General features: G+C 48.0%; 1 protein-coding gene across 1 annotated transcript; it reads right to left on the bottom strand.

Moving 5' to 3' along the window:
• Positions 1-3,098: 3,098 nt before the first annotated feature.
• Positions 3,099-13,582, bottom strand: PPP6C (protein phosphatase 6 catalytic subunit). The gene is made up of 7 exons (XM_084821397.1): positions 13,238-13,582; positions 9,166-9,261; positions 8,300-8,365; positions 6,878-7,019; positions 5,877-5,956; positions 5,202-5,411; positions 3,099-4,088 (listed from the first exon to the last, which is right to left on the bottom strand). Exons 1-7 carry the CDS (start codon positions 13,310-13,312, stop codon positions 3,840-3,842), a joined length of 918 nt encoding a protein of 305 aa, XP_084677523.1. The 5' UTR covers positions 13,313-13,582; the 3' UTR covers positions 3,099-3,839.
• Positions 13,583-14,222: the final 640 nt, after the last annotated feature.

Raw genomic sequence — 14,222 nt, 5'->3', positions numbered from 1 at the left:
GCGCCGAATCGGGGCCCCGGCGGCGCCCGAGCCGGGTCGCGCGCGCGACTGGGGCGGCGTCCCATGTTAGTCGAGCTCCCCATGCATCTCAGTGGGTCTACTCCGAGTAGGGCTAGCACCGGAGACAACACCTCGGTTCTCCTCATTACGCCCCCTCCTCCCTCCTCCCTATTTCTCTTATTCCTCCTCCGGGCCCTTATTCTTATTCCTTCTTTTAACACCGCTCGCCCCGTTTAAAATGCCGCTGAGCGGCTCGCTTCCCCTCAGCGCTGTTCCACAAATGGCCCAGCCCGCCTCGCCTCGCCTCGCCTCGCCGGGGCGGGCCGCTCGTGGCCCTCCAGATGTTCTGGCCTACACCTCCCGTCAGCCCTGGCCAGCGGAGCCCCTGGTGAGGGATGATGGGGGCTGTGGTAGGTCGAGACATCCGGAGGGCCGCGAGCGGCCGCCCTGCGCCGAACGCCCCGCCGCCGCTCGGGCTCCTCCTCGGCTCGCCCCAGTGCCGCCTGCTTCCTGGCCCCGGCCGGTTCCGGTTGCTAGCAGCCCGTCCTGCGTGGGCGGGCTCAGAAGCAAGCCCCGCTCAGTTCTATGGAGCTGGCTGGGCGCGCTGGGAGCGGCGGGGCTTTTTTCTGGCTAGGCAGCCGTGGGGTTGTGAGCTCACCCTCCCAGGCCACTGTGCTAGGGCTCATCCTCCGTGCCCGTCACCTTAGGTTACTTCGACCGGCAGAGAAGCGGGCAACGTGCGGCCTCCACATGCTTCGGCCTGATACAGCTGCCATCACCCCTCGCCATTAGCCTTGCTGGCTGAGGCGAGCGGGCGCTGCAGACCAACCGCCGGCCCACCCCTGCAGCAGACCGCCTCGCCGCTTCTCAAGGCGGCGCCAGTCCGACTTCGCTCACCTCGGTTTATCCCCGGCCAACTCTTTCCAGGGGCAGTTGCCTCGCATTTACCTCGGTCCGTTTCACTTCAGCCCATTTTGAATTACCTCGTGAACAAACATTAAGCCAGTAATTGCGCCTTGCGAGTTATATGTAGTTTTGAACCAGAACCACCCAACAAGAGTGGTAAGGAGTTTTAGCCACGAAGCTGACCGCAAAGACATGTTACCGGCGGAAAAGCGAGATTTATTATCTTAGGATAATCAAGATGGTAGGTAAGCAAGCTCAGAGTTTGATGGCACGCTAGCAGCTAGGCCATACTGGGTTGGATCCTGAATTGGCTCATATATACACATATGGGCGTAGCGAGAGAGAAAACATGTTAGCAATGAGATCAGAGACTCCATTTCCCTCTGATCTCAGTAACATTTTCTCCAGGTGAAGGATGCGGAACCTCAGGCCAGGGGGTCAAATCCAGCCCTCCTTGGTTCCCCGGATGGCCCCACCCTTTCCCCTAACCACCAATCACTTGGTGGCTTCCTGGGTTTGGTGCATTCCCCCCGCCATCCTAAAAGGTTGAAATGCCTCTCCTGGGGTTAGCGACAGGCCCGAAGAGCTTCCAGCCAGAATATGCCGGTATTTTTTTGCATCTTTGTCCCCAACCCCGTTGCCTTCAAGCCCCACCCACCACTGGAATGCAGCCCTCCATCAGCCCTTGCACTGAAAGAGGCTCCCCGTCCCTGCTCTACACCCACGTGTTATCTGACAATTCAGGGTAACAGGCCACGCATCTGATGGAACCTGGTTCACAAAAGCATGTAACATAAGAGAGTCCTTAAAGACTTGGTTAATTTAGAAACATAAAGCGTTAGTAACTCCTGACCAATTCCAGCAAGCTTCTCTGTACCTAGGGTGGTCCCCCTGCTCAAAGGGAGCTCCATAAACCCAGATGCTACTTTTTAAAATGGGAGGTGGGATTAAAATAGCAGCTCCCAACCCAATGTGGCAGGGCTAGCCCAAGACATCTTTATGCCTGAGGCAAAGAACAAGATGGCGCTCCCTCTCATTCCATCTTCAGAAGCCCACTGGACTGGCAGTTGAATCTTACTTCAGTACTGGGGCTGGGACAAACATCCTCCACTATACCTGAAGGCAGAAGGCTAGCATAGGGGGCACAGGGCAGGCCGCTTGGCACACAGCTCTCTCCAACACCTTGCTGCTGCCGTCCAGCGTCTGCTGCCTGAAGCAACTGCCTCACTCTGCCTAATGGTAGGGCCAGCCCTACAATGTGAGGTTCTATTGTTCAGGCACTATGGGCAACTTATTGTGCCTGTTCATGCTTCTTTGGAGCAGGGTTGGTATCTCCATCACTGCCTCATCTAACAAATATGTTTTCCTGGTGCATAGGTAGCTGCCTCCTACTGAGAAGACAAACTCTCCAAAAGGAAGTAGCCCTGTTGTATTCTGGTACATGATAGCAAACATTTCAGCACATCGAAAAAAGGCTTGATTAAAAGTTAGCAGTGTATATACTGGGTAACTGTGCCAGTCACAGTCCTAAACTGAAATAAGGTATAAGAGGGCCCTGAACTTACAGAGGACAAATGAACTAACACCAATTTATCTGATGTCTCCAGCAAGTACGCATGATGCAAGTCCCGTTGTCTTTAATTGTTCTACTCCCTCAAAATGATTTTAACCACAAATTAGAGAATCCAGTTTCCTAACTCCAGTAGTAAGGAACCACATCTGGCCATTCTGTGGAACATAACCACATAATTAAAAATACCTGAGAACACAAATGCCTTGATATCACTTTTGCAAGTTCAAAGTTGCTTACTCCCTTGTAAAAGCAATAGAATCTGAAGTTGTCACAATAAAAATCATTTGGACAGGCTTAGCTGGAAACAGTGACCGCAAAGAGGTCCTGTATTAGCAGAATCCAACCCTCTTACTTTAGCAAAATCTAACCCTCTGGTATTTCTGTTGCCGTATAACCTGGAAATAGAATTAAGCAGATGTACTACCCCCCCAAATCCTAGGGTTCTTCCAATCTTGGGAAGAAGAAGGACAGTATGACCGAAATGTGTGCAGGGAACAGATATTTGGGGTCTACCAGTTTCCAAAGCACAAAGAAAAAGTCCCTTATAAGATACAGTTGTACTTAGCCAATGATCACATCTGCAAAATATCTTTGTGAAGAGATAAAAATGAAAAGACATACATTCACATCAACAATGTAGGGTTTTATTCTGAATGTTTAACCTAGAGGCAGGGTTCAAGATATGACTTTATTAAAAATACAAGGTATCTGAGAAAAAATCAGAACAATTATTTTAATGTACAAATTCAAATACCTGTAGTGGGTTTTGTATTTCAGTCTGAATCCTAAAAAACAAAACCCAAAAAAATCAGGGGCAGCTTTTTAAACCACTTATTTATACCAGCTTAAAACAAAATATAAACCAGGACAATTCACTTTTACATTTTGGATATCTGTACACTTAGTTGGACTTCGGAAATGCTATTGTGCACAGTTAAGTACGACTTTGCTGCTGAAATTTTTTAAAACCTTATAAAAAAAGCCTCCCTAGAGACAACCCCCGAGATGAAATAAGGAGATCGAACTAGATCTGATGTCTTGCTCTGTTTTTATTTTATTTGAAGGGAAAATGCAGTTTTCCCTGAAAAAAAAAAAAAACACCAGAAAATCGTAAGCACTACAACACAGCAAGGTAAGTGCTTAGACATTTCAAATGCAGTCTTGGACAAGTCTGGGAGGAGAGGTTAGGGACCAAAAAGGCATGTATGTGTGGGAAATTAAGAGACGCATTGCTACAGACAATATACAACACATTTAGATAATTTAAAAATAAAAAAGGCAAGAGGCAGCATTTCAGCAGCAAAGTGCTCAATAAAAAGTAGGTCACACAGAAAACAGGACAAGGGCTAGAGCAGTGTTCTCAGAGGAAATATGGTGTGGTCGTTCTCGGAGGAATCACACGTTCTGAGTCTGGGACTGCACGGAAAAGCTTTGGTTCTCTTGTATTTACATCTTTAAAGACCATGATTGAGGCAATATTCCCACAGCGATAGCAGTAGTTTGGAGCAGACCATACTGTTACCAGCTTCTCATCAAACATAAATTTATAACCCTCATGCACCAGCTGGTGGGCTCGGCAGATGAGCTTCAAGTTGTTGATGTGGACAAACTGTAAAATTGAAAGAGGGAAGGAGGAATATTTACAGCAAAGACAACGGAGGAGGCAACTCCTCCTTTCACTGAAGGCAGGCACAGCAACCATTCAGAAGACCCACACAGACGCACACACCACAAGGGAGATGTTATTCTCTTTGCCAGAGGTTGAAGGTCTCCTTCCGAGGAGTTCCTTTTCCTGCACCCTGTATTCTCAAGTTTCTCTCTAAGAGATGATGCTTCTAAAGTGTGATCTTGGAAGGCAAACTACCATCTCTAAGAACATGTGAGCCAAGCCAGTGGTACAGTGACACTGCATATATGCCACCGAGGCATTTTCAAAAAGCATTAACGTGAAGTGCCACCATTCTGATTACAGTCTCCAAAGGGCTTCAAATGGCCATGTCATGGGATTCAATAAAATATCTCCAGATTTGTACTGGGTAGCGGGTGCTAATAGTACAGGGGTGTTGAACCTCAGGCCTGCGGACCAAATCCAGCCCCAGCAAGGGTCACAATCCAGCCCTCCAGGTTCCCTACATAGCCATGCCCCCTTCCCCCAACAGTTTGATGGTTTCCCGGCTTTTGCACAGTTTTTTCCCCATTCTAAAAGGTTGAAATGCCTCTCCGAAGGCTTATTGGTAATAAGAGCTTTAAACTAAAAGGTGCTAACATTTTTGGTATTTTGGCCACGCCCCATTTTGCCTTTGGTCCCACCCACCACTGGAATGTGTCCTGAAAGAGCTTCTCAGAAATTTAATTCGGCCCTCAAACTGAAAGAATACAGGCACCCCTGTATTAGTACTCATTACTTCAGGAACCTGAGTAGGACAGAATAGCCTCTCCCATGTCTAACTCGTCCCATGTACGTAATGGAATGCTGGATCAGGCATCTGCGAGTTAAGCAGAAAACATTCCAAAGTTCACATACTTTTTTTCCCTGAACAAAAGCAAACAGAAGCCAGGAAGACAGCATTGACCTGCTGTTCAAGCTGAATAGCTCCCTTACTAATAAAAAAAGCAGTCTGCATATTTGCCATCGTTTCTCAGACCATACTTTGAATGCAGGTCAGGGTTGCTGCTGGACAAAGGCATAACAAATAAATGGACTATGCTTTTTCTTTCTTACCTCGTTGGTGACTTTTGCCCCAAACAGCCAGCCTGCTCCTCGTGGGCTAATGGCCCAGGTGTCAACATCTTCTGGATCAGACCAGACGAGGTCACAAAAAGCTCCTTTGTGTGGAATCTCTTGGTTACGCTCGATGGTTCGGATCTGATCCAGTGTTTTGATATCTGGAGAGAGGCCCCCGTGGACACAGAGGATCTGTTCGTCTATTAACTTAATACAAGGGAGAGATTTTATTAGCACCACAAAAGACATTTGGAGAACTTGTGGCCAGGGCAGGGATGCTGAACCTCTTTCAGCCCACAGGCTGGTTTCCATTCTGGAGAAGCTCTCGGGGGTGCATTCCAGTGATGGGTGGGGCAAAAGGGGTGGAGCCAAAAATACCATCATATTTTAGCTTGAAGCTCTTACTGCCAGTAACTCAGCCTTAGGAGAGGTATTTCAACCTTTTAGAATTAGGAAAAAATGCACAAAAGGTGGGAAAACGCCAATCAGTGGCCGAAGAAAGGGGGTGTGGGATTGAGGGAAGAGGGAAACCCCGGAGGGCCTGACTGGGAGACCAGGTGGGCTGGATTCGTCCACAAGTCTGAGGTTCTGCACCCCTGAGTTAGAGGAACAGACACACATGGTCACTCATTCCACACTTTCAAAAGGTAAACTTTAAAGGTGAATCCTTACCGCTGCTACTGTGAGCATGTCAAAGACTTTGGTGCAATATCTCCAGGCATTAGCATTGCCATATTTGGTTTGGCATTCATCTATTGCCGAGAGAAAGAGGGAAGAGTAAATAAAACCATGTTTTATTATTCATAATTTCTCAGTCCAACTAAAGTGAAGGGGGTTGCAGGAACAGCAGCAGTGGCGACAGGCTTTCATTCAATATGGAAGCTCCCATCACTGGCTGTTCACCAATTCTGTCTAAGGATATTTTTTCACAACTTACTAATTAATTTGGATAGCGCTTTTAGCATCCCCACATGCATTATAATTCAGCAACGCAAGAACAGATTTAGCTATTTTACACGATTGTGAAGTTTTATCCTAAGCAGACAACATTTCGTGAATGGCTGACAAAATAGGTCACCATTTAAAACCGTGCTTTCTCGGCAAGAGAAAAGCTTGCAGAGTCATTGTGTGTACAGCAGTTGTTGAATATAGTGCAACTTGACAAATTGACCAATTTTTAAAAATTATATCGACACGTCTCATACCTAGAGTCACTCAGCACGTCAACAAACAACATGGGATTTTAATTCTGCTGTTCCAGACCCAGTGCAACACCCTGACTATTGGCCAAATTTCAATGTACTATATTCCTCCTACGCACACTTTTTCTCGTGCGTGCAGGCAGGCAGGCAGACACAGACACCCCCACCCCCATCCCTCTTTAAAGGTCCAATTAGGTATCCAAATCAGTCTATCCATTACAGGTGGTAATGAAAACCAGCACAGAGTTTCTCTGGCTAGTTTTTGTAGTACAAGCCACTCCACACCTTTAAAAAAGCTTCCTCTATTATGATGTTCATGTCTGCTTTCAGTTGCAATAAATCACTTATCTATAATTCCCTTTAACACACACAAAAAACTCTGCATCTTCCAGGGGGACAAGTCAATTCATCACAGTATTTATGTTGACTGTAACTGAGAATTGGGTTTGGGGGTGGGGTGGGGGAACTTACCATAAAATCCATACACTTGAGTTATCTGTCTGCTTTCATGATTTCCACGCAACAGCGTGATGCGATCCGGCCATTTTGCTTTTAGGGCAAGAAGATAAGTAAACGTCTCAAGGCTATAATATCCTCTGTCTACAAAATCACCCTGAAAGTGAAAACAACGTTTTAATGCATTACATGGCATGACACGCTCAGGTTGCAATCTTATGCACGCTTACCTGAACTCAGCTGGACTTACATTGGAGTAAACATGATTAGGTTGTCAGACTTTATTTCAAAAAGCCTGCACTTCCCTTGTCCCTCTTTCACAGATGAGTCAGCAGATAGGAAGCTGCTTTATACCAGATCAGATGATTTCTCCACCTAGCCCAGTACTCCCCACATTGGACTGCCATGTCTTTCAAGGGCCTCAGGAAAACGGGGGTCTTTTCTATCTGATCTTTTTTTTTTTTTTAACTGGAGGTACCAGGGATTGAACATAGGACATGCACATAAAGCAGGGGTGCAGAACCTCATGCGCAGGGTCCCAATCTTGACATCCTGTGGTCCCCAGATAGCCACTCCCCCTTCCACTGGCCCCACCCACTAATCACTGGTGGTTTTCCAGTTTTTCCTCCACCTCAGAAAGGTTGAAATGGCTCTCCTAAGGCTTCTTTACTGGCAGTAAGAGCTTTAAGCTCAAATAGGCTGGTTTTTGGCCCCACCCCCTTTTCCTTCAGCCCTGTCCACCTCTGGAATGCATTCCCCAAGAGCATCTCCAAAACAGAATTTGGCCCTCGGGCTGAAAGAGGTTCAGCATCCCTGATGTAAAGCATGCACACCACTGAGCTATGGCCATTCGAAGTTCTAAAAACCTGGAGTGTTGAAATGACTGTACTAAAAAATGTAGGTAATTAACACATTGATTTAATTACAAAAAGCACCACCGCTGTTCCTCTGCTGTTGCTTGTACACATTATATCAAAATGTTCTGTTCAGACCCCTCCTGCTTCAAGTAACAGAGGCAGGCCAAACAGGATCTATGACAGAATGCTCATAATACGGAATGAAAGCCACTGCAAAAAGAAAACTAAGTAATCCCTTCTTGTCCTCATTGCCTTAGTAAGAATTTGAACAATTTCCCAATTCTGCCAGTTCTGCACAGGGCAGAGGGAACACTTTCAGATGTCTAGACAACTGGCCGTCCAAACATCTGATATTTTTTTCCAAGCACTGCAAAGAGCTCATAGTCTTTCATTTCCTTTTTTACATGCCCTCACTATCATCTTTTCTCAAACTATAAGAAAAAACAAAAAGCAAGACAAACTAGGCAAGAAAATAGGACCTGGTTGCACAGATCAAAAGAAGAAACAGCCCCCTGCCTTACCAAGTCACAAAATTAATATTATATTTCAAAAACCAGTTGTTATGTATTTTTGCACATACCATAAATATGTAGTTTGTGTCAGGAACCTGACCTCCAGTTCTGAATAATTCACATAGATCATAAAACTGAAAGGCAAAAAACCACAAACTTTAGCAAGGACACATTTGTACCATCAGAAGCGTGTGTTAAACCCAAATGATTCAGAATTGTCACGGAATTATAGTGTGAACCTTCTGTCGATAAGAAATGGTTCTGAAAGGTGTTGGATGAACCACCATACACTGAACAGAGCAAGGTGCATGCAGTGAATGCTCAAGTATTATAATCCAACAAATAGCTAAAACGCTAACAGTTTCATCCTTGTTTTACCAAGGTTAAAACTGCCCTTTTCTCTCAGGCATTTGGCAGCGTATAATGAGTCTCTTCATTGATTGTTTTTAAATTGTTTTAGATACATGTTGTTGTTGTGTGTGTTATTTGTTTTATGTCTTTGGTTTTTATATTTTATATAATGTATTTTAATGGTTTTTAATTTCTGTGAACCGCCCAGAGAGCTTCAGCTATGGGGCAGTATAGAAATATAAGAAATGAAATCTCAGTTTGCAAACCTGACTTCACATGTTTGGAGCAGCGGGCAAGGGAGTTAAAAAACACCTGGATGACATGTGCACTGAACAAAGACCATCACTTCTGAATTTTGCAGAATGCCCAGCATTAGTTAGCATTAATAAACACTAACAAAAACATCCTCTCTTTTTCTTCCACGGTATAAAGAACACTGAGATCACATCCAGGAGTTGCTCCTGTTTCCCCCTAAGCTAATGCTTGCACACTCTTTACAACGTGAAACATCACTTGCAAGTGACAGCCCTCTCTTGTGCGGGAGGGTACACTTCCAAAGGAATAGTCCATGTGAAAATTCCACCTGTCCATGTATGTCGCCACAGACTGTAACTGGTGTAGAAACTGGCTGCACGTTAGATTCTTCCAGAAGCAGGTCACACACGTAGTCACACAAGCGCTAGAAAGAGAGAATTACTTCCCGTCAATACACAATTTCTCCGTATTATAGACAATATAATGGCACATGGCAAACTGACAAGGTTACAGTGTGGGAAACTTTGTAGACTAGAATTGGCCCAATATGACCATATTTCACCAGTACTTTTCCATCTCTACTGGCTGCCAGTCCATTTCTGACCCCACTCAATGTTCTGGTACTAACCCTTAATGCCCAAAATGGCTTAGGGCCAGGTTACCTGAGAGACTGGCTCATCCCATATATACCTCAGACAGCCTGTAAGATCATCTTCAGAAGCCCTTCAGGTGCCCCCAGCAAATGACGGGCAAGGGTGACCATTAGAGACGGTCTTTTAGGTGGTGGCACCTAAGAGCTGTACAATGCCCTCACCAGAAAGGCTTGCCCGATGCCCACATTATGGTCTTTTCATTGCCAAGTGACCTTTTTTATTCTCCCAGGCATTCTACATCTTACCACATTTTAGTTTTGCTGTATTAATTGCTATTGCTGGTTTTATTTACTTTAGTTTTATGCCATTCTGGTTTTATTCTGGCTTCTTTGTTCTTGTCTAACATTTTACAGTTTTAAAAAAATGTAGCCACCCAGAGAACACTTATTGGATGGTATACAAATTAATAAAATAAATATATCTGATTGTATGACACAGTCCTTCTGCATAGCATTCTGGAAAAAATCTGGAGGGGCTAGCCTTGCAAATACATCTACTGAAGTTATTAGCTCATAAGAGTTTTTAGTGGCCAGCCCGCTAACATACCCATGTTAATCATTTGTAGCATATAAAGAAGAAAAATAAATTCTTGATTTACAAAAGGTTTCCTTCCTGCTAACCTGGCAGCTATTCTTGCTTTCTGTAGGTGATTATGCCACAGACTCAAGTCTCAGCAATTAATTCAATTGTGATTTTATCTCCTGTTTATTAGTTAAAAGACACAGGGTGCAATCCTATGCATGTTTAGACAGAAAAAAGTACTATAACTCCCAACATGCCTCACTCAGTCTTGCAGATTTGGATGCAAAGCGAAAGAACGCAGGGGTCACTCCTGCTGCAAGCACCAGGCAGTGTGCACAACAACCCGGGGTTTAAAAAAAGATAGACTAAAAGAATGGACCAGAATAAAAGAACTAGCTTACTATCTTCTACCAATATATATTGCTCCAACACAGCTTGTAGGACTCTTCATCAGACCGAAGTAAGTTTGTCAACCTGACAAAGTTTGGTCATAACACAGCTAGTCAGCATACTCTTTTGCTACTACAAAAAAGTAGTAAAAGGTACAACTTTGCCCGCTGTAGTAGCCTGGGAAAGAAAAGAACACACACAGACAGCACCCAGTACAAAGACATAGAAAAAAAAAACCCTAGCCCCCAGGAGTTAAGGATGCAAACACAGAGCAGACTATTAAGCTATAAACTATTTTCCTGGAGAGGGCTTGCCAGGCAACCTACTAAACAAACACCCACTCACAGGGTAAGGAACCCACACAACCCTGTGTGTTGCTGCCTTGACATGCTGAAAGCGCAGAGCAGGACAGTTTGCAGCCTCTCAGCTAGCCCCGAGATGCACAAAGGAAGACACCATAGCTCATGTAACCTTTCAGAATGTGTAGAAGAGGGAATTTTGGCAGGTGTGGCTTGTCACATAGTGGTGAGAAAAGCTCCACCTGCTGAAGCATCCTGTGCTACCCAACTATGAAAGGCATAGGAGCCCCTGTTTTCTTCCACTGCACATCTGGCCACCCTACCTCCAAAAAGAAGAAGGCTCAGTATGGGTTTCCCTTCCCTGTGAAGAAGGCAGAGATCAGAACACCTCCACCCCTCTTCTCTCCACCCACTCCCAAGGCAGAAAGGATTTGCTTCCCCCTCCACCCAGCGTCACGCACCGAGAGGCCACCAGCACAAGGAAGGCAAGTGCCTCTTTCACCCTTCGCCCAAAGCCAACATTTGGAAGGAAGCATGGAGTCCGTTTCCTCACATCCACCTTCTGTCCTAGGGCCTTCAGATATGGTCAGCAGAGTCAATGTGTCATGCAGTGGTTAAAGGACTGGGGACACCAGTGTTCAGTTCCTCAGTCAGCTCTGAAGCCTGCTGGGTGAGAAGTGGCACTACTATCTCTCGACCTAACCGACTTCACAAGGTTGTTGTGAGGATAAAACGGGGAAGGGAATCATGTGCACTACCTTGAGTGATGCAGGAAAGGCAGGATATAAATGTAGTAGATAACAGATGAAGAGATTCTCCCTAACACTCCAGTACTTCAAGCTATTTGTGTAACTTGTTTAAAACAAAAACCCCCTTCAATCTCTAAGCACTCAAGACTGCTGACAAAAACACAGACAAAACTGTGCCATTGTAACAAAAGCCTATTGCAGAACTCTACTCCTCACCTCAATCCCACCTTACCAAAAAACGGTAACAGATGGAAGAACCACCTTATACTATCCAACCACATCCCAGTGCAACCCCCCACCTATTTATTTATCTGGTACACCCACCTATTTAAGGCTACAGTCTTAAACACACAAACTTCTGAGTCAGCCCCATTGAACACCGTGGGATTTACATCTGTAGGAACAGGTATAAGATTGCAATACCCAATATTAATGCACAGAGCCAGCGTAGTGGTTAGAAGAGCTGTCCCAAACTGGTGCCCTCCAGATGTTTTGGACTACAGCTCCCAGCAATGCTGACCATCGGCTATGCTAGCTGTGGGTGTTGGGAGCAGAAGTCCAAAGCAGCTGGAGGGCACGAGGTTGGGGAAGTCTGGGTTAGAACACTGGAAAAGAACTGAGGAGACCTGGGTTCAAAACTCTATTCAGCTATGAAGCTCACTGGGTGACCAGTCACCACTTCTACCCCTAGCCTACCTCCCAGGGTTGTTATGAGGATAAAAAGGGTGAGTGCAACCTATATGTACCACCTTGAGCTCTTTGAAGTAGAGGCAGGATACAAATCAGGAGAGGCCAACTTGTAGCTCTCCAGGTGTTTTGGCCTACAATTCCCCTCATCCCCTCACCATTAGCTCTGCTGCCTAGGGCTGACGGGACGTAGGGCCACTGGAGTAAAAGCAAAATATACAAATATATACTGGAGATATGTTAAAAACACAGACACACATAACACAACAAAAAGAGACTGCAGAAAGAACAGCAAAGTCTCTTGCAGCCCCTTAAAGACTAACACATTTATTTTAGCATAAGCTTTTGCAGAGACTGCCCCTTCGTCAGAAAGCAGTTATTTCCCCTCTGCCCAGTACCCTCCAGACCATTTCTGCGCAACTCCCATCCACCACTATCTCCATGGGCTTGAGACAGTTTACACGAAAGCAGAGCCACAAGAACAGCGCCTCAGAAGGAGGGAGAACCCCCCCACCTTGCGGTGACAGGTTCTGCCTTCTACACACACCATTCTGGCAACAGGACCCCCCAACCATTTGGTCCCTCACAACACTTTGTCTACAGGTCCTCCCGCCCCCACAGTTGTGGCTACAGGACCCTCCCCACCTCTTAGTCCCCCCCTAATTCTGGCTACAACCCACCCACCTTTTGGTCCCCCCCCCAACCTTTTGGCTATAGGTTGCCCTCCAAATACTGTTCTGGCAGGAAGACCCTCACACTCCATTTGGTCCCCCATAATTCTGGCTACAGGACCCCCCACGTTTTGGTTACCCCCCAAACCTTTGGCTACAGAACCCCAAAACTTTTATCCCCCATAATTCTGGCTACAGGATATCTCAACAGCTTGCCCCCCCATAATTCTGGCTACAGGACCCCCCACACACAAACCCCATTTGGTCCGCCCAACCTTCTGACGACAGCTTCCTCCCCAACCTTCCCCCCCAACCTTTGGCGTCCCCCCCCCCCAATTCTGGCGACAAGTCCTCCCCCAACCTTCTGGCGAGGACCCCCACCCCCCAACCTTTTGCTCCCCACCTCCCAGCCCCTCCTTCCCGCCTCACCTTGAGGTCGTTCTCGGGCAGGTACTTGCAGAGCCGCGCAATCTCCACGTATTTATCCAAGTCGAGGGGCGCCATTTTGGGAGGGGGGGAGAAAGAGAGAGAGACGCGTTGACGGGGAGGGGGGGAGGAAAGAGGAGGGGGAGGCGAGAGGGCCGGCCGGAAGCGGGGCCGGCACTTCCGGACGGTGTAGCGCGCGGGCAAATCTCCTCCGGGCTAAGCGCGCGCGAGGGACACGAGCCTATTGTCAAAAGTAGGGAGGGAAAGAGAAAATACGGTCCCCTGCTTTTCCCCTCCCGGCGGGAGGGAAGGAGGGCCAGACCGGAAATGAGCAGGACCGCTTCCGGCGGAAGCTTGGATCCGCCACCGGGCGCTTCCTTCCGGTCCGCCGAAAGCCGCTTGCGGCTCCTCTGCTTCCGCTTCCTCCCCAGTCCCGGGCTGCCCCGCGGCTGGAGAGGCGCCCCACCCCGTGGCACGCCGGGATATGTAGTCAGCCCCCCCGTCTAGTTTAGCGCATACGGGGCAGCCTTTCCCGCACCCGGCGGCCCCCCCCCCGGAGGCGTCGGACGACAGCTCCCAGCATCCCCCAGCCGAGCAGAGGGATGCCGGGAGTTGTCGTCCGACGCCTAGCTGAGGGGAGCGGCTTTCCTCAGCCGGCGCCGCGGCGGAGGGGCGGGACGGCGCCCTCCTCGCTCTCGGTCTTCCGGCACAGGGGAACGTGCAGCGGGGCGCCGCGCCTTCAGCCCGGCGGGCGGCCACGCGGGCCGGGGGCGGCGCCCCGAGCGCAGGCCTCCCCCAGCCTGGCGCCTGCCGGAGGCGCTGGGCCGCGCTGCTGTGGGGGCGCGCGGCCGGCCTGGCTCGGAGCGGGCGGCGGGGGTCGGGCGGCGCGGGGCCGCGGCGGCGCGGGAGGGAGCGGCCCGGCTCCCCGCGCAGCTGCAGGCGCGCGGCCTGTCCCGCCTGGGCGCCGGGCCGCGGCCCAGCGTCCCCG

The sequence above is a fragment of the Heloderma suspectum genome, chromosome 14 (genome assembly GCF_057233095.1).
Source record: "Heloderma suspectum isolate Gila_16-S chromosome 14, 16-S_ref, whole genome shotgun sequence".
NCBI lineage: Eukaryota > Metazoa > Chordata > Lepidosauria > Squamata > Helodermatidae > Heloderma > Heloderma suspectum.
The sequence above is the reverse complement of the archived record's forward strand: the minus strand, read 5'-3'. Positions and strand labels throughout refer to the sequence as shown.

Coding starts and splice junctions, on each gene's coding strand:
- PPP6C (XM_084821397.1), bottom strand. CDS start 13,312: ATGGCGCCCCTCGACTTGGATAAATACGTGGAGATTGCGCGGCTCTGC. Junction 7,020..8,299: donor ACACAAACTACATATTTATG/GTATGTGCAAAA, acceptor TTTCACTTTCAG/GGTGATTTTGTAGACAGAGG. Junction 4,089..5,201: donor GGGCAAAAGTCACCAACGAG/GTAAGAAAGAAA, acceptor TCAATTTTACAG/TTTGTCCACATCAACAACTT.